The sequence below is a fragment of the Salarias fasciatus genome, chromosome 20 (assembly GCF_902148845.1).
Source record: "Salarias fasciatus chromosome 20, fSalaFa1.1, whole genome shotgun sequence".
Lineage (NCBI taxonomy): Eukaryota > Metazoa > Chordata > Actinopteri > Blenniiformes > Blenniidae > Salarias > Salarias fasciatus.
Window position 1 is genome coordinate 9,038,347 of NC_043764.1, and position 19,027 is coordinate 9,057,373.

At 43.9% G+C, this 19,027-nt stretch overlaps 1 protein-coding gene across 1 annotated transcript; it reads right to left on the bottom strand.

Annotated features, from left to right (window-relative positions):
* Positions 1-346: 346 nt before the first annotated feature.
* gabrd (gamma-aminobutyric acid type A receptor subunit delta) lies at positions 347-18,571 on the bottom strand. Its single transcript, XM_030118502.1, has 9 exons — positions 18,216-18,571; positions 8,883-8,998; positions 6,772-6,839; positions 5,001-5,221; positions 4,250-4,332; positions 3,914-4,051; positions 3,280-3,435; positions 1,995-2,206; positions 347-934 (listed from the first exon to the last, which is right to left on the bottom strand). Exons 1-9 carry the CDS (start codon positions 18,281-18,283, stop codon positions 602-604), a joined length of 1,395 nt encoding a protein of 464 aa, XP_029974362.1. The 5' UTR covers positions 18,284-18,571; the 3' UTR covers positions 347-601.
* Between the last annotated feature and the right edge of the window lie 456 nt (positions 18,572-19,027).

A 19,027-nucleotide genomic window follows, 5' to 3' on the forward strand; every position in this document is an offset into this window, starting at 1 on the left:
TGGTGGGGAAGAGGGCGAATGAGTTATCAGCCATGCAGAATAGCAGAACGCCTCATCTGGTTATCCTCCTGTCGGGGTGGTGTCTTCGCTTTTTCAGATAACAGGCGGCGGCTCGCCGAAGACTCGGGCTTCGACTTAAGTCAGGCTTACTGTGCTTGTTTGTGTCTGTTCGGGGGAAGAGTACAAGCCTCTGAGTGGGGGGGGGGGGGGGGGGGGGGGTGTTCAGCGTCCTGTTTTGAGTTAGTTCTTACAGCAGGATGGCGGATGGGAATCTCGGTTGTTAGTTGAACTGTATTCGCCGTGACGTGTGAACCTGCGGCAGGCAACGCAGTCCTCTGCCTTTATACAGCCGCCGCTTCTATGCAAATGTAATGAAGTCCTCTTAACACCTTTTAAACTCATAACTACTTCCATTAAATAGCAGATTTCCATATTCACAGGCTGTCTTCCGGAGGCTTGAATTTTTTTTTTTTTTTTTTTTTTTGTTCCTGTAACTCGAGGCCTGCGTCAGTCCGCCGGCATCAGCGTGGCGCCGCTCCAGCAGTTTCTTATATACAGCTCTGGACGGCGGCCACTCGCGCAGGCTCCCGCTGCCTCCTCTTCACATGGTGTACGCCACCCAGTAGATCACGTTCACCACGGCGAAGGTGAAGGGGAACACGGCCCGGGCGTAGATGTCGATGGTGTCGGCGTCGATGGGCTTGCAGACGCACTTGGAACAGCACTTCTTCTCCTCCTCGCTCTCCTCCGCCTGCTTGGACCGCCTCCTCCTGGGCTCGGGCTCCTCGCCGCCGCCGCCGCCGCCCTCCCCCGGGATCTCGCTGCTGGCGCGCTGCGCCCGGCCCTGGCGGTTGGAGATGACCACGCCCTGGTTCATGCCGGTGACCGACAGGGAAAACAGAACCATGGCCTGTTTTCCATTCTTCACAATGGACTGGAAAGAAAAACAAACAAACAAACAAACAGACGTCAGGCAGTTAAAAGGCGCTTAAATGTAAAAATGGCAGCGAGCCGCTTGGCGCTTGAGTGTTTAATTGCAAACTTCTCACATCCACAGTGAAAGTTAATACAGAACAAGCACAAATAATAAAAAGAAAGACCCTTGAGCAGAGATGTTTCAAAAGCCCTGACTCGGCCTGGAGACCCGCACATTAAGAATTCATGGTTGATTCGTCTCTCCAACTGTAAGCTTTGCATATCATCCTGCAGTTGTGATCCACTCTCTCCTTCAGTAAAATTACATTTTATTTTGGAATCGCTTTGGTTTGTGTTGGCTCAGATTAAAGTGTTGCTCATTTGAACCATTTTACTCCAGTTTACCCGCAAATCTCTCATCGCAAACAATCAGTTCTGATGCACAGTGGCAGAGGGCAGACTTTAAAAATAACACCTGAGTTGTGTTATTGTCTTTAAATTCACTGTTGTCACTTTGGAAGAAAACATAAAGAAATTTAGAAGTTAATTATGGTCATTTGTGGAATAAAGGGTTAAAATGAAAACTGGTCTATTGCAGTGATTACTTGATATACCGTCTCCTGTTGGTTTTCTGGAATCGTAGCTCTCAGCATCGCCGCTGCAGATTTCAGACTCGATATGCTTGCGCAGTGATGTTAAACTTTAATCACCTCCCTCATACCCCTCTCGCTCCGTCATATCATCAGGCACGCTGTTAGGTTTGTATTTCTTTATTCATAAGAAATTCCGGCTCCCTGTGTTATTCTGGAGACGCAGCTGAAAGTTGCAATGATGGAAAAACAGGAAGTATGAAGAGAATCACTGTAACTCCCTGTATGGATGTCATCTATTTTCTCATTATGCCGCGCAGAGATTCATTGTCTGGCTGAAGGTCAGAAGGAAGGATGCTGTCAACACCAAGTCTAAAGCCGGACTCAGGCCTATGTGTGAAAGACGTGCTCATCATTCCCTCCGCCGCCGCCGCCGCCGCCCCGGAGCTCTGCACGGCCGTTTGCCAGCAGCGGGAAGGAGTTCCTCACCTCAGAACTGAGCTTGTTGGCCTTCACCTTGGCCTTCTCTTTGAGCCGGTAGTCCGCGTTGTAGTGAGCGAAGGCGTACTCGATGAGCGCCGCGAACACAAACACGTAGCAGATCCAGAAGTAGACGTCCAACGCCTTGATGGCCGAGGCTCGCGGCAGGGAGGAGCGGGCGCTCACCATCAGGGTGGTCATGGTGAGCACGGTGGTGATGCCTGAGGAGGGAACAGCCAGGAACGATATCATAAAGGGACTCTGAGTTAACCGTTCTCTGAAATAAGAACAAGGAAGTAAGCAAAACAATACGAGGGTCATACAGTATTTATTGGTCTTCTGTCTGAATTTTCAGTATCTGCTTAAGCAGGTGTTTAATTTTACTATAATTAAATGCATTTGCGTGTCAGGATTACTGGCACTGCTGGTTTTTAAAACAGAATAGAATGCAAATTTGGTATAATCCTAATATTCAACTAACTGTCAAAAAAGGAGCAAAATAAAAGTTTACTTATTTAAATGTCCTGCAGCTGCTACTAGGTTTGCCACATTTCTACAACAATCCGTTTTAAGCTCTTTCAGGTCTGCACGTGCGCTCCCTGCGGAGGCAGGCTCCGGCTCACTTCACAGGGTTTCATTTGGATTTATGTGTGAACTCAGAGCCGTTCTCCTTCAAATCATCCTGTTGTGCTTTTGGGGCTGAGATTTGGTTCTTTTGTCCTGCTAAAAGACCCGAGACCTTCATCTAATTTTTCTCCCACCTGGTGACACATTTTTCTCCACAACGTCCAGCTAGCGCTCAGATTACATCAATCTTTTGATGCATTTAATGCTTCTAGTACCAGAGGCGGCGAAGCAGCCTGACGGGGCTCCATGTTTTACAAGCTGTGCCTCTGTTACAGGCACAGAACGCCTCAAGAAGCTCGACTTTAATTTTGTTTCTCTCTGTAATTTTTGTAATTGTTTGGGAAACTTGCTGATCATCAGTGTCAGGTGACCTTTGTGAGGCTGACCTTGAAACATCTACACCCTGTGAAAGTCAAGCTCACTCCAGAGAAGTCAACTCTCAGTTAATCAGGTTGCTCATTTCAGATTTTTGTAAATTTATGTAGAATTCCCTTTTGCTTAATAGCTTTTATCCCATTTCTGCACTATGAGTAACTAGATAAATGTATATATCTACAGTTTCTGAAGCTCTGTGTCTAATATTTTTCACATTTTAAGTCATGACTGATTACAGATTTTCATTTAAATACCCTTTAAGAAGAAACAAAGAGACTTTTTCAATACCAACCTAAGGACACCCGGGCAGGGACGGCTGACTGGCTGATCCAGAAGGAAACCCAGGACATGGCCACCAGAAGTATGGAAGGCATGTACGACTGGATGATGTAGACGCCTCGGTTCCGTCTCAGCTGAAAGCGAAGACTGAGTCTTGGAAATCGTCCCGCTGGAGGAGCAAAGCAAGAAGACACCCCGTTTCACTGTTTGACTTCAACAGCAAATTAACCACAACAAAGTAACCCACTGTTCTTCACAGGCACCGGCATTACGGACCATCTGCTCACTTGCGCCCCCTAGTGGCAGAACTTCTAGCCGTGAGACGTAAAGAGGAGTCGCAGACTGCATCCTCCCAGCAGGAGCACCTGTCATCTCCTAAATCTCCTGCCTGGCTCGGCGGCGTCTCTGTCTTGATCCATTCCTTCTATGCATAGAATATATCCGCAGAAGCGCCTGAAGTTGTGAAGGAAGCTCGCTTCAAAAAGAATGTGCTAAGTTTTCAAACATAAAGAGTGGAGCCAAGTTCAAAAAGCCCCAAATAGTACACGGCGCATGAAACATTCAAGCCACTAGGACGGGGCTTTTAAAGCGCCAGAGCGAGCCTCAGAGGCTGGAGGGAACAGACACCCAGGAAGGACGCTGCTCACCTGATTTGAAGTTCATCATCTCGGTGACGAATCGGTAGTCTGTGATGGTGAACTGGGAAAGCTCCAGCTTGTCCAGGCCGTGGATGTATCTCTGGCTCTCCGACCAGTGATACACGATGTCCTCTGAGGAGTACCCGTCTGGAACGTTAAAAAAAAAGAAACGTTTCATCCATGAGGAGGACCGAGGTGTGACACGGTTTCGATGTGACCTTTTCTAAATGTCACTCTGCTCGGACAATGAAAAATTTCAGCAATTTAAACCCCAAATTTACCCAGAAAGGTGCAAGTGGGTGAAGAAAAAGGTGGAAAAAAAAACTAGGAGTATGTCAGACTTACAGCTTTCCAAGTCCAGCATGCATTCCTGTTCGTCCATGGGATACTTGGTCAGGTCCATGTCGCACGCCACCGTCGAAGTGATTCTATCAATGAAAACAGCACGTTTAAACACTGTAATACATGGAGATCCACTGGAGCAACTTTTCATGACTCATCATTCAAAAGAAATCCAGAAACAATCAGTTTTATTCAATATTTTTTAAGTCTCTGACAGCAACCAGTGTCAAAACCCAGCCTCTCCAGGATGTCTAGTTTATCATAAACAGATTTCAAATTATTATTATTATCATGAACCATATTATTTCAGAATTGAGTCAATACAAATTAGCAGCCTCCTCCTTTGTATAACTGCTCATGATGAACCTTCAAACTTGTAATTTCTCATTTCTGATGATGTTAATGCCAGTGTCATACTTGACTCACTGCATTACTGAAAAGTGGCTCTCTTTGATCAAAATTTCCCCACTTAATGTGATTAAAGTATTTCCTATCTTCATTCTCTCTATAGATGAAAGAAAATTAAAATTAACAGGAAAATGCTCTATTATGCTAATTGCAAGCCGCTAAATTTGCCCGTGTTGTAAACAGAAAGCTTCCAGAAACAATGCAGTGGAGATGCAATGCAGTGCACAGGAAAATGAAAACAACGACTTGGAGAAAGACTGAAAATCTCCGCCGAACCGAGTGGGAACTGCAGAGTTGGCGGGCAGTCCTCTGAGAGGAGCGAGGACAATAATCTGTTTGTTCCTACCTGCTGCTGTATAGGATGACTCCGTTGGGCTGCAGGCGGATCAGCTTGTTCTCCACGGTCACGTCGTGAAACCAGGCGGATTTGGCGTTGACGATGAAGGTGTCGGGCAGCCACAGCTTGTCCACGAAGCGACTGTCCAGTCCTAAAGTCTTGTTGGTGTGGTTGTAAGACAGGCGGTCGTCGTGCCAGCTCTGCCGCAGGAATACGGTCATGGTGTATTCCTGTCGGGGAACAGCACAGCAAGCCAAGAGGGATTTCAAGAAAATATACCAGAGTACAGTGTTCAAATCTGTTTTCTAGCCGGACTAATGCGTGATATTATTATGCGTGCATAATATTTGAAGGTTGGTACAAAGTCTTTGAGGATATTCAGTGCTGTTTTAAAAGAAACAGAGTTGAACTGAAGTCGAAGTGAAAATCTGCCACAAATGTAACGGCCTCCATTTATTCCACCTCTCGATAGGCAGTCAGATAATGCATGAGACCTACTTCAGAGCAGATTAAGAGAAATGTGCAAAATCTAACAAAGTAGATGACAGTCTGGATCCAACTCCATATCCTTTCATCTTTTTTTTTTCATAGTTTAACTGTGTAGTCTTTTACTTTGCATCAACAAGTTGACAGAAAACTGTGTGTCAAAAAAAAATATGAAGAAAGAAATTATTACACTTCTGTTACAATTCCAAACGTTACATCTCATTAAAGGACTCCCTGCGGTTTGACACTCTTAGAAAAATGCTTTTAAGTAAGTCTGGATTAGCCAAATCATCTACATCAAACGCATTCCTCTTAAGACGGAAATAATCCTTTGAGCCGTTGTAGTTGTAAAAACTGTTGAGTCGCGTTATCAGCTGTCAGTTTCCTTGATCCCATTGATATGAAGAGCTAAAGCTGCACCTACTGGAGCCACAAAGTAAGATTTATGGTGTTTTATTAATTATTGCAGAAGCAATGCTGACAGGAAATGAAACATAAAGGAGAAAAGAGTCTGCATCAGGCTGAGAGTCTCCATAATTTATGAGGATCTGTGTTTACACTATTGGCTTTAACGAATCTTAGTGCAGCTGCAAACGAATCGGCGAGTCATTTTGATAAGCTGGTCCTGGTCCGTCGTCCGGTTCTATTAAACTCCAACTGAAGTCTGAACACATCACGTATAAAAAATAAGTAAACAGAACAAAACTCACGATGTGACAGACTGAAACACTGGAGATCAGCAGGTCAACAAGACTTTTTCATCCATCTTTTGGATATAGAGTGTACGCACAAACTTCTTGTTCAGCTTTTGTCTAGATCAGGTTCTCCATGTGGATAAAAAGTTGGATCACATGCTTAACGTATGCAGTTAACTGACCAAATATGACTGTGTTTTCTTAAATTTTACTAAATTTCCTTAAATCTACCTGTTTTTCTGTTTCGTCTTCAGCTGTAGGTGCTGCTACACAGGTGAAGCTGATATTATGTCGACCTGCGTTTTCTTGAGATTTTCTTGAACACGAAAAATATTTATTTCCTTCGAGCAAAATCAGAGCTCCATACATTAAAGGGAATCATCCCGCTCGGTTTAATTTAAAATCCATAAAAGTATCGAATTATCTAACAACTCAGCCAGTGTGTCACACATGTTCACAGTGAATACTTCCAAACCTTCAAGTAGGATAAATCAGGATTATGCAAATGCAAATCTTTGATCTTTTGCTGCACTGGTGAAGCTGAGTGATGATGGAGAATCTGAATGTGGAGGGAAGGAGGGAGCGGCTGTGTACTTTACCATGTTGGCTTCGGAGATGTGGTCAATGCTGGCCACCTCAATAGCCATGGCCACATTCACAGGCGGACCTGCAGAGGAAGAAGTGAGAAAACAGCGCAAACCTGCATCCTCCCCGCCTAGGAAAACACACCTTCTAACTGCCTATTGTGAATCCATAGGTCCCTCCTATCACCCATCTGTTCCCCCTCCCGCCAACCGGCCTCCCCCCCCATCGTCCCAGGCGCCCCTACGGTGCACGGAAGATTAGACATTATCCAGTTTAACCATGCTAAGTGGCACATCACACTGTGGGCATTCATAAACAGCACTGGGCTTTCACGGACTCGCACAGAGAGAGCTTCTGCCAACATCCATACACACACACACACACACACACACACACACACACACACACACACCGTGGCGTTTTCACTCAACAGTTTGCCGTATGATGAGCATGAAGTGGGCCGCAGCCATCGGATGCTAGAGGGCACAAACCACAGGGGAGCTCGCCGATGCCCAACAGAGTGGCTATTTATACTGAACATTAAGGAATCATGCATCACGATTTCCCATCATTCAACACCTCTCCGTGACCGGTTCTGCATGTCGGGTTTATCTTTTTTGTTTACATCCAGCAGACATATAAAGCGAGCTGATTGACAGGAGGTGCCTCTAAGTTTACTTGAAGGATGCTTGCACTGATTGTTAGCACAGTTTCTACATTGTGTATTTATTTATGTCTAATGGAAACAGCAGTCGCACTGACGTATTTAATTGGAGAGGATTGAGAAAATGCTGCAATAAAATGTTTCAGGAAAAAAACAAATGAAAGGAGAAAAAAAAACCCTCCACTGTCGCGCTGAAGCAGCTCTTATTTATGGGATGATGCACTTTCAGTTTTTAATAACACTTGACACTTTGGAGCCGAGCTCATTATGAATAAATGCCATGAAATAATGTAGTGGAAAATGTTGTAAAAACACACAAACAATGAGAGCCACCATGTATTTTGTTGCACAGACAACAACAAAAATACCACTGTTGCATCAAGAAAAAGAATAAGGTTTTTTTTTTTACTGTTCACAGCAACCATGTTTGTGACAAAATCCACAAATTTAGAATTGAAAAAAAACTTCGGGCTGTCTGAAACATATTCATTTATCAATAACAGAAAAGATGTGAATATTTTAAAAGCATACCAGCTGTGCATCATTGAATATTGTACTGATATATTATGTTCAGATCGCCCAGCCTATTTTTCCAAAGCCAAATCACTTTGCTCTGATGAGAGCTTTCAAAATGGTCACGTCATCTTATCTGTGGATGTTGCACGCTGACAAAACATTCAGAGATTCAGATCTTCTTTTCAAGTTTCACTTCACACTGATGACACAAATAAATGTCATGAGCGATGGGATTTGTGCCGAATGATGGAAAATACCACGAATAGCCGAATAGCAGACACGATTCCTCAATGGTCACAACAGCCCTTTGTTTTAGCGTCTCTTTTCAGCCCATTGTAATGTCACATCAGCAGGAGTGCGGTGACCATGATGCTGCGTCACGATGGCTGGTGAAGGTGTGTGTTGCACAGGGCGTGCGTGCATATGCGTGTGTGTTTGTGTGTGTGTTGTGATAGCAGCGTTTCAGCCCCACATTTTCACCTCTGCTCAGCTGAGTTAAGCTGTGAGATTGAGAAATCTATCGCTGTGGTCATTGGATGTTTCACATTTTGCAGCCATTCTTAGCAAAGTCTGTGGAGCGGCGCGCGTCGTTCGTGCCGCTCCTTCACTTCAGTTTGTCCTTGGAAGATATCATCCTTTATAATCCCCTTTCAGCAAAGCTGCTCTTTACCTTTGTTCCTGTGTGAGTGTGTGTGTGTGTCCTTTGGGAGCGATTCACCTTATTGACAAGTCAAAGCAGGTATTTGCATGAGGTAAACACAGCTTTGTTCTAATGCAGTGCGAGAAAAGAGAGGCAAAATGAGAAGACACCACTCAGGATAATGGAATCGAGAGAATGGAATGCAAACATCCACATTTCCACGGTCTGGGTTATGCTAAGCATGGCTGTATATGTGAGAGGGTGAAAAGCAATCCAATGCCACAAGCAGTAGATCTCATACTCACCTCCTATCCCAGGGCGAAAATTTCTGGCATAGCCCTTCATTAAATCATCCAGATTAGGTAACCAGGATATTTCAATGTCTGTACCTACATAGTCCCCAATGTCACTCAGCATGGCCCTAAAGGAGACAAACAGCAAACAGAGCGGCCTTCAGAGTGTGTTGGCGGGACGGAACGGCAGGGCTTCAGGTTCGCTCGGGGACACACACAAGAAAAAAGATCAGGTCACACAAGGAAAAGAATTACAGAGAGCCACAACTACATCGGCATGGGCTTTCTCCTCTTGCATGTCCTCTCAATCATTACTGATAAATGGATTTTAAGAGGGTTTTTTTTGTCCATTTGGGGGCAGCAGAGCACTCATATTATCATTTACAGTAAAGAGCTGCATGCTTTCATAAAAGTAGGTGCTTGTTGTAGTTGTTTATACTTACCTGATACACAACTGTAAAAACCTTCTGTTAGAGGAAAGATTCACATGTTAGCCAGAGAAATGATTCTACACCCGCTCCCAGACTCCAAGCTCTATATCAACTCATGAAAGGATTACTTGACCTTGTGAATAGTGTCACGTTGAAAAAAATCAAGTTCATTCAGACGGAACGGAGAGCAGAAGAAGATGGAAGTTTACTCAAACCTGGAGTAGATTTTAATTTAACTACAGTTGTGTTCCTGTCAGTAACAAATTGTCCACCTTATTTTATCGGCAAGTAATCGGAAGTGTCCTCTTGCACCACCGTTTAGTTATTTCTGTCTGTTTAGTGTCGATATTGTTCCTGCATCCCACACTGTTTTATCCCCAGATTTGTCACTGCGGCACAAAAAAGACTTCAATGGTGATCTGTTGAAATAGACATATAGATAGATATGAATATAGATTTAATATAGATATTACAGAACACACATGAAAAGAAGCTTATTGTTGGTGTACAAACCGTTATTAATAGATCTATTCTCATGAAATTCAGGCCCACAGTGATATTCTGGTGAAAATCAATTTACCATGATTGACAACCACAAATGCAGCACACGTGATTCATGTCATTTATCCTGTGATGTTCTATCAATTAAAATGAAAATGACTCCGATGCTGTGACAGCAAATCAGAAAGTGTATGACGTTACAAAAATGCAACATTTTTGTGCATTAAACTGATAAAATCTCAGCTGATAAAAAAAAAAAAAAAAAAATCTAATAAATTTCCCATCCACTGCATCCTTCCAGAAAGCTGCAGTTGTATTATCTACCCAGAAGCCACATTGATTAAAGCCTGGCTGGCATATTTTCCTTCAGTGGCGTGTCGCACAGTGTGGTTTTGTCCACAGCAGATACGGATCTGCCAGCTTCAGAGTCCACACACAGACTGAGCAGCAAGCTGCGCCGCGGTCCGTCAGCCTCCAAACCTGGTTGTCATGAGACAACAGACCCTCAGATTAATGGATTTGTCTCTTACAAGTCATCACCTTTCTACACTGACGTTTATTTGACAGCGTGATTATTGATGAGATGGGGTAAAGCAGTATGGAGTATGGAAACAAAACGCCTCCACTGAGGCCAGACTCAGCGAGAGCAGCTTGGCTCACACACCACCAGGTGGCAGTTTTGTATTCTGGAACGCAGATGAACATATTCTGTATACAGCGGGGATTTTCACTGCTTGCTCTGCAAACAGGCCGAGCTTCACCAGCAGCTATTTTCAGCAGGCGAATCAACATTTTGAAACTGTTGAGACTTGAAAGCGCCGGCTGCTGTTGCGGTGAATAAACTGAATAAGACTAAAGGTTTCTCTGACATTCAAAGGCACAAAGGCTGCCGGTGCCACTGACAGGGAAATTGACCACATGGGAGAGGGGGGCGTTGATCGAAGGTCTTCCCTTTGACCGGCGATAAAAAGACATTTGGTGACCTTTCAAATAAAGCTGACATTTGAGTGCGGCCGGCTTGTGAGAGAGCCCAATGCTGCACACAAACCAACACGGGAGACTGACCGTCTCCACAAAACCGAAAACCAAAAAAGTCACATTTGCGCCCTGTCGTGAACATTTTCCTCATTTTATAGTGGCAGGAGTATTTTTATCCTGGCAATCACAGCAGAGCGGAGTGGATTCATTAATCACTATGTGACTCCTGGATTTCTCCACTAATTGGCACGTTCTAAATCTGGACATAAAGAGTTTTTCCTTCGTGAAATTCGTAACCATGCCAAGGTCAAAGAGCCCTCATCACACGGAGGGACCAGGCAGCGTGTGGAAGTGTCAGGATGCCAGCGACAAACTCCACAACATTACAACATTTAATGTCGTTTAATAGTAACGTATCACAGGAACTTGTCATTTTGTGTGTGTGTGTGTGTGTACAATCCCACAAACTCCTGACCTGTAACAGCTCTAATTTCCCGATACCAGCTAAATGTAAATGAAGGCACGACTTTTAGCTCCATGTCTCAGCCTGAAGCCGCGTGTCGCTTCTAGCTGAGATGATGGCTTTTGGCTCGCCTCAGTCCTCAGACAGTGACGACCGGACACGCACGGCGCTGTCTTTATTTATTTGACACACATGAGAAGCGAGCCGTCCAGCAGGGGATTCCGAACACACACTGATGGCTGTTTACCAACCGAATTAGGCTTGAAATACCAGGCGATGTGTTAAAAGTCGCTGCTTTATTTAAGGGCCGTTCACCGACGATCTGACTTTTCCTGTGAGAAAAAGAAGCGCTCTCGCCGTGTTGTGCTGAAAGACATGCACAGGTTTGAAAATTTGATTGCGTTCTGGGAGGATTCGCCGAACAGTCGAGATCCCGCTCCGCTTGCTTCGATATTTCACTTTCATTAAACGCCTCTCTCGGGGCCCGGATCTGCCGTCTGTTGACGAGCTAACATTAAACAGATGGGGAGAGGAGACAGAGGAAAGACGGAGAGTGGCAGCCTCGCACCAAATTATGGCGTCTCTTTTTTGTGAACCCAACGTGCGGCTCGCTCTAACAAGCCTAATTAGTTTTACACACTGACACTGCTGGTTACCTGAGCGCCAGACGGGCGCCGGTCCCCTGATCCGCACTGTTTAATGTTTTCTACATCAGAATACAGTTGAATAATCAGAATGAAATATGCAAAAGATGTTTCCATTGACAAACAGCTCCTTCATATTTAGGAGGGTATTTCTGTGTGTGCACTGAATGGATAATGTTCCACTTATTACACAGCTAAATATGGAGTTGAAGAAGCAAAATACATCTTTAAATCTTTATCACAAACACGTCCTGTGGTTTTATTTTAATGTATTACTGACTTTATCATTCAAAGAAATGTGTGCAACGACAGAGTTCAGAAATAAATTTTAAAAACTGTATGATAACTAATGTTTGGACACGATTTTACCAAGAACAGAAGTTGAAAACTGTGACTGAGCCTGTTTGAGTAAATCACAGTGATCCTTTCTTGGAATTAAGTTGCTCAGCACTGTCAGCTGTATTGATCATTTGGAGCAGAGAGAAGAGAAAGACTCGAGCGTTAAATCTGTGGTCTATGAGAATGTAAAAAGTCTCCTGTTATTAGAACAATTAATAATGTTTTTTGCACAAAGTATCACAATCAAAAGCATAGTAGTTTCCATACATAGATTTGAGATTTGACATCTCAAGTAAAAAGGTGAAAACAAGGTTCGTTCACACGGAAACAGCAGAAACTCTGAAAGTGATGTAGTTTTCATGTTGAACCACTAGTAGGTGCTGACATTTGTTTTTGTAATAAAAACCACACACAGAAAACCCAATCTACTCATACATGTGCAGAATATCTATTTACTACGACCGTGATGCACATGCACACTGGCAGTGTTTTCAAAAAATTCCACCTTGCGACTAGTTTTCAAAGTTGTTGGCAACAAATAAGATACATCCCATAATTATTGTCTTTCTTGCAGACTTTCCAGTCCTGCGGCTGAGCTGATGGAGCAGAGACGCTTCCAATCTGAATAAGGTTGGTAGTTCAATCCCCTTATCTGAATGTGAATGTTTTTAGGCAGAACAGGGAAGAGTGTAGAGACTGTGACTGATCACGTCGAGTCCACCACTGACACTGCTTAAGCAGCAGCATCTACCAACTGTGAAAAAACTTGCATCAGACTAAAAATCATCTCTGACTAATATTATACAAAAATGTTTTTGTTCAGATTTTTAACGTGATTCACCGAAATCACTCCAGTAAATGAATCACTGCGATCAAGCCAAACGATTTACACAACACCACAGATCAGATCCAGTACATGAAGGTCTCTGAACAGTTTCTCCTGCAGGACAGATCCAAATCACTTCCATCTCACAGCATTTGATAAATTTTCCTTTCCTTAGGGAGGTGATGTGTACTGTGAAAGATCTGACTGCCTGGTATCATGTTGCTGTGGATATTCACTTTTAACGTGATATTTTTACATTTTGGTAAAGATATGAATCACAAATCACTAAAAGACGTCCTCACTTTCGTACATCAGAACATCAGCAACAAAGAAATGAAAATCTCTGTTTTTTTTTCTGATTAGATTTCAACCTTCTCTTAAATGTCATATAAAAATAATATATTAAGCAATTGACCCTCATGACTAAAATCTAAAAAGCATTACCATTCTTCATGGAGTCATTACACCAAATGAGGCTGTTCATAATGTGGAAATGTTGAGTATAATTACCCTTCATTCAGCTCTGATTGCAACAGATAAGTCAACAGTGAGGATGTTATCTGCTCATAAAGGCAGGAGTGGAGGCATAAATCAAAGCTCTGACCAGCAGATTAAACATAATTCTTGCACAGACTCATTTCTGGATAATGGGGTGAATCCAGATTTGACCCTTTGAGTAGAGCCTCCTATAATAGATCAGTCTGTTTACTATCAGTGGACCGGAAGTAGAAGGAAGAGGATCGTGAACGCACATGAATGGACACATCTTATAGACCAGGACAGATAAAGGAGACTGTGTAACAAATCAACCAATACAGATTAAATTTGTGTGGGAAATGGAATTGAAGAGTGAACAATACAATAATCTGATTGTGTAACGCACGTAATACTCTGCTAAAAGGAAACGGACCTGACAGGAGCACGGCTGGACTATAAACAGGGCAATAAAAAAATGACCCTGAAGCACATTTGAGTTCAAGTCTAGGCTCCCAAGATGCTGCAGAACCCAGAGGGGCCAACAGAAGTACATCTTGAAAACATAAAAAGAAACATTGTTGGCATGTTTCAGCTTTACACAACATGTCCGATCACAGATAAAACACACTTTATCGGTATGCCGCCCTGCATCTCAGCGTAAGCGTCACGCTTGTCCTCAAACCTGCGCTCAGGTGACACGGTTCTCCTGACTAATCTGCGTGAGAGGCTGACTCAGCGGATAAATCGCTCCCACCATCCAGGGAGCGCATTTCCCCAATAACACAGTGATTCGATCATGTTGCTCGGGCGCCGTGAACCGGCTCGAAAGCCCGAGTCTGCGCTGGCTGCAGGCTGAGGTGATTCAGGAACACTTCAGCGCCTCCGCTAAAAGCCTCCTACTCTATTTGAGGTGACACATACAGTGCAAAGAGGGAGAACTACCAGTACAGACCGACGTTTATCAGATAAATACGCTGACAAGGTTTCTATTTTTAACATGCGTGTCACATTGAAGGCGACGAGCGTGTTTGTAGTTGAGGATTGAGGTTGAAATTTAAATGTATGTTTAATTTCATGCATTAGTCACTAATTTTAGCCCACTGGTAAATATCCTTGCTGGATTATTAGTCCCTGAGAGGAGAAACTCAAATGTCAGCGCAGCACATGACAAATATTAATATAGCAAGATAAAGAATAACATTAATAAAAACAGTGCGACACGTACTCCAGAATTTGCACTTCTTGAAATGATACGTTGGGTTAGGTTCTGATGCGTGTGTGAATCGATCGACAATAACGTTTGCCTCCACAGTGATGCAACCCTCAGTCCATATTCTCCTGAGACTTGGTAGTTTATTGTGCAGAGTCACCCGTAATAGCAGTCCAGCTTCATCAGATGTCTTTACTGTCGTCATTGTTGATGTTGTTCTCTTCGTGCATGTGGTTTCATTCCGAAAACGGCAAACAGCACCCACTAGTGGCGCAACATGACAACTGTGACGTTCTCATGTACATGGAGATTGTTTTCAAAATGTTGCCGGATAAACATACAACTTTTCAAAAATTAAAATACAGAAATGATGCATTATCACTTTGATGTTTGTCATGTGAGCAGGGCTTCAACAAGAGATGGAATCTCCACTTTTACGAGGAGATATCAGTCAAATGTTCAATTCTCACGCTTTAAAAGGAAGATCGAGATTAAAACGACTAAACAGCTGAAGTGTCAGTGTGCAGGACACTGAAATGCTCACAGCCTTTCCACAAACTGACCTTTAACTATCCTGCAGAAGGAGGAAGGAAGCAGAAATGTTCTGTCTCTGTAAGTTAAGAGTCGCTAATCCATTCAGACAGAATAAAAACTAGCTGAGTGACACATAAATCCACTGAACGCAAAGACTCCCTTTACCAATTAAAGTCTTCATTTCAAACCGGACACATGCAAACCGTGCACCGACAATGATGTGCTTCACCCACTGAGGCTACGATGCAGCACAGTTTCTCAGGATTTCAAAGGCAAACGGTTGAATTATTTCACCGGAGCTACAAGTCGAAGGCAAATTGTTTATAAATCATTTGAACGTCTGTCAGCTGTTTTTCATGACACATCAAGAGGCCGTGAAGGAAAACAGTTTGGCTCTCTGCAGCTGAAGTCAGCTGGTTTAAGCATGTTTGGACAGAAGACCTGATAGGTGATGACGACACTGAGGCTCTTTAATTCCAGAACAGTAGAAATATGGGAATTATTCTTATATCCACTGGTTATTTTGAACCTAGATTGACACTCTTGTTGGAAATCTTAGCAAAAAAAAAAAAAAAAATTATAACAGCATTTGATTGATGTCTTTCAAAATTTTTGTGCTGTAGTGGTTGCCTCAAAGAAAGATTATCCCGGGTTTGATGAGGAACCTCCTGTGCAGAATTTGCATGTTCTCCCCAGTTTCATCCCACAGTTCAAAACATGTAGTTGAGGCCAATAACTGTAAAATTGCATGCGGATGTGTGATAAAGTGGGGATGAAGATGGCGAAAAACATTTGTTTGTCTTTGGGATTGAAGTTTCGACCACAGCACCTTTCTTTCAAACCTTCCCACTGAATTTAGTTTCACATCTTCTCATCTCATTGACTCAACTCATCCAGTACAGCAGGCCTGACATGAAACATTTCAGCATCTCATACACGATCCTCACTTTGTACCACAGTGACAAATGTGAAAAAAGGGAAAATGTGGCTCGCCTGAAATGGACCAGAGTAGATTTACTGCCTGCCGTTTTTAATGTCTGAATACCAACTTTGACAGGAATAACTGAAGACTGTGACTGGAATAAATCAAGCCGCGTCTTTGGTAAGTACCCTGTTTTCAGCTATTAATCCCTCTGTGCGTTTAGTAATGTTCATTATCATGCAGTATGTACATAGACAATTATTCATCATCAGCTAATTAGGGCACGTTTTTGGATGTCAGTGTCACTGTATTGCTTCATACTTTCATTCTTAACCTTTGTGCGGCGATCTGTTCATTGGCCCTCCACTCATGTTCGTCTTTAAAAGGAGGGTCAATGCAGTTTTCTGCAAAAACAAAAGTATTTCTCAAATCATTTACAACATTGCAATTCAAAATCACACCAAAACGTGAAGGGCCTTGACAAGACATCTGTGTTTTCGTCATAGTCTAACGAAGACTAAACCTTGAGCCTCTTCTTTATGAGGCACTGTTTGAGCCCAGTTCGTTTTGGCTGCAGATATTACGCCATCGCGTCGCTGCAGATTGTGTTCAGTCAAGTGAAGGGTAAGTGACTCTTCAGCTGAAAAGAATAGCTGTGAAATGTACGCAACACCAAGAGGTGGCGAGGCAGAACTTAGCTAAGCAACTTTTCGTGAAATGGATAAACGAGGAGCTAAAAACGGAGCCGGAGTAATTTTCCTCAGAGGAGGGGAGCGAGGAAGGGAAGCAGCTTGCAACTCGCAGCCATCGACGGCAGAACAGAACAGTGTGTGCATGTGTGTGTGTGAGAGAGAGAGAGAGAGGGGGAGAGAGAGAGAGAGAGATGACACATAATGAGGTGCAAGAAAAAGCCTACACTCTGCATTGTACTGAGAACAAAATAATAATAATTACAGCAGTAACTAGAGGCAGGAAAATCCAATTACAACAGCTATTACTCCCTCTACTGGTGAACAGCCAAGAGGAACAATGGAAGTGATTTTCCCAAAATTCACCCAAAGCTGAAGTGGCTTCGCCCTTTGCCCCTTCATTCTGGAGGCGCCCGCCAGCATGCCGGCTTGTTACTGTGAACGGATTATCCTCCGAATTGGACGGCGGTGAAAGCTTATGGACACGAGCATGAGGAGATTTCAAGAGTGCTGGCAAAAAGGCCTTATTGAAAACGGAAAGTTTGAGGCGCTTAATCTCCCCATCTTGTGTTGACACACCTGTCCTGTCCTGAAATCCAGGGAGTGTGTGACAGAGCTTCTTACAATGAGGACTGGCTGCAGTGTGAGGACTGTCATAAATCACAATGTCATGATTAAGAATAGGGATTTTTTTTTTTCATTTTTTGAATTCAGAATTCAAAAAAGGCATCATATTGTATCATTTCGAGAAGCTGTCTTCACATCCTCACCCTCTCCTAACCTCAGCATCTACTTCATACACCCACAGAGGCCACTTCAGATGCCCAGACCATCTGATCCAGCTGACCTCCATCAAACAGGCCTGGAGGTGGGATGGGGGGGGGATGACATTATCTGCCACACAGAAAGGTACATCTCATCCCACCTTGTAGTCATTTCCATTTTCAAAAGAGTCTCCTCTTGCTATGCATATGCATTAGATATGCTAATACGGTGTCATTGGCTGTCTGGTGTCACCAGCAGAGCAGATGAAGAGAGCAGACCTGAGGCTGACGGTGTGGAGGAGTGTTAGATAGATTAAATCTAACCTTGACCGTGCAGTAATACTGATGGAATAAAGTCGTGGGAGGCAATGCGAGAGAGACAAGAATCCTTCTCAAACCTTGTCGAGATGCGTTTTCCCCTAATATTGATTGATGATCGTTTGCGTATCGTCAAAAATCCTGGAGCATCTAAACTGGTATTGTGAATTTTAGGGGGCGCTCTTGACAACACGGGGAAAAGACACCTGCCAGAAGTGGGGGGGGGGGGGAAAGCAAGGCGGATCTCACCTGGTGAAAATATCCCCTCCGACGAAGAGCAGAGCGGCACTCGACAGCAGGAAAGTTGGGATCTCCATTCCACTCGACGCTCCGCCGCGCACGACGACGAACACCGGGAAATCAAGATAGAAAAGTTTCCTGCGATTCAAGCCGATGGAAAAAGCCCCGCTGAGTTTCTTATTTTAGTGCGCTCTCCTCCGACGCTGCGGAGCGCAAAGTAAAGTGCGGCGCTGCTGCTGCTGCTGCTGCTGGAGGTGACGGCGACGATGACCCCATGATGAAGATCCCCAGATCGATCCCCCCCCCCCAACCGTGCGTCCGGGAGCGCACGAAGAGCGCAGAGCGCACCTGGAAACTCCCGCTCCGACCGCAACAACCAGCAACAACCGGGAGATCCACCGCCGCCACTGCCTGTCATCCAGCAACACAGAGAGAGAGAGAGAGAGAGAGAGAGAGAGAGAGAGAGAGAGAGAGAGAGAGAGAGAGAGAGGAGAGAGAGAGGAGAGAGAGAGAGAGAGAGAGAGAGAGAGAGAGAGAGAGAGAGAGAGAGAGAGAGAGAGACGCACTAATCTGTCCATCCCTCCGTCGCTTGGCCTCTCAACGTCAGATCCAATCTGGCCGCGGGAGGGGGGAGGATGTCACGAGCAGAGCGCGGGACTTCGATATATTACATAATATTTGACACATCTCGGTGATTTAATTAGGATCTCAAACAAAGTTGTTTCTGTTTTTTGAAACAGTCACAAACCCCCGAAACACTGAGCAGGATTAAATTCTAAGTGGCTCCCTCTCACATAATAAGGTGAGATGCAGTTAAGCCA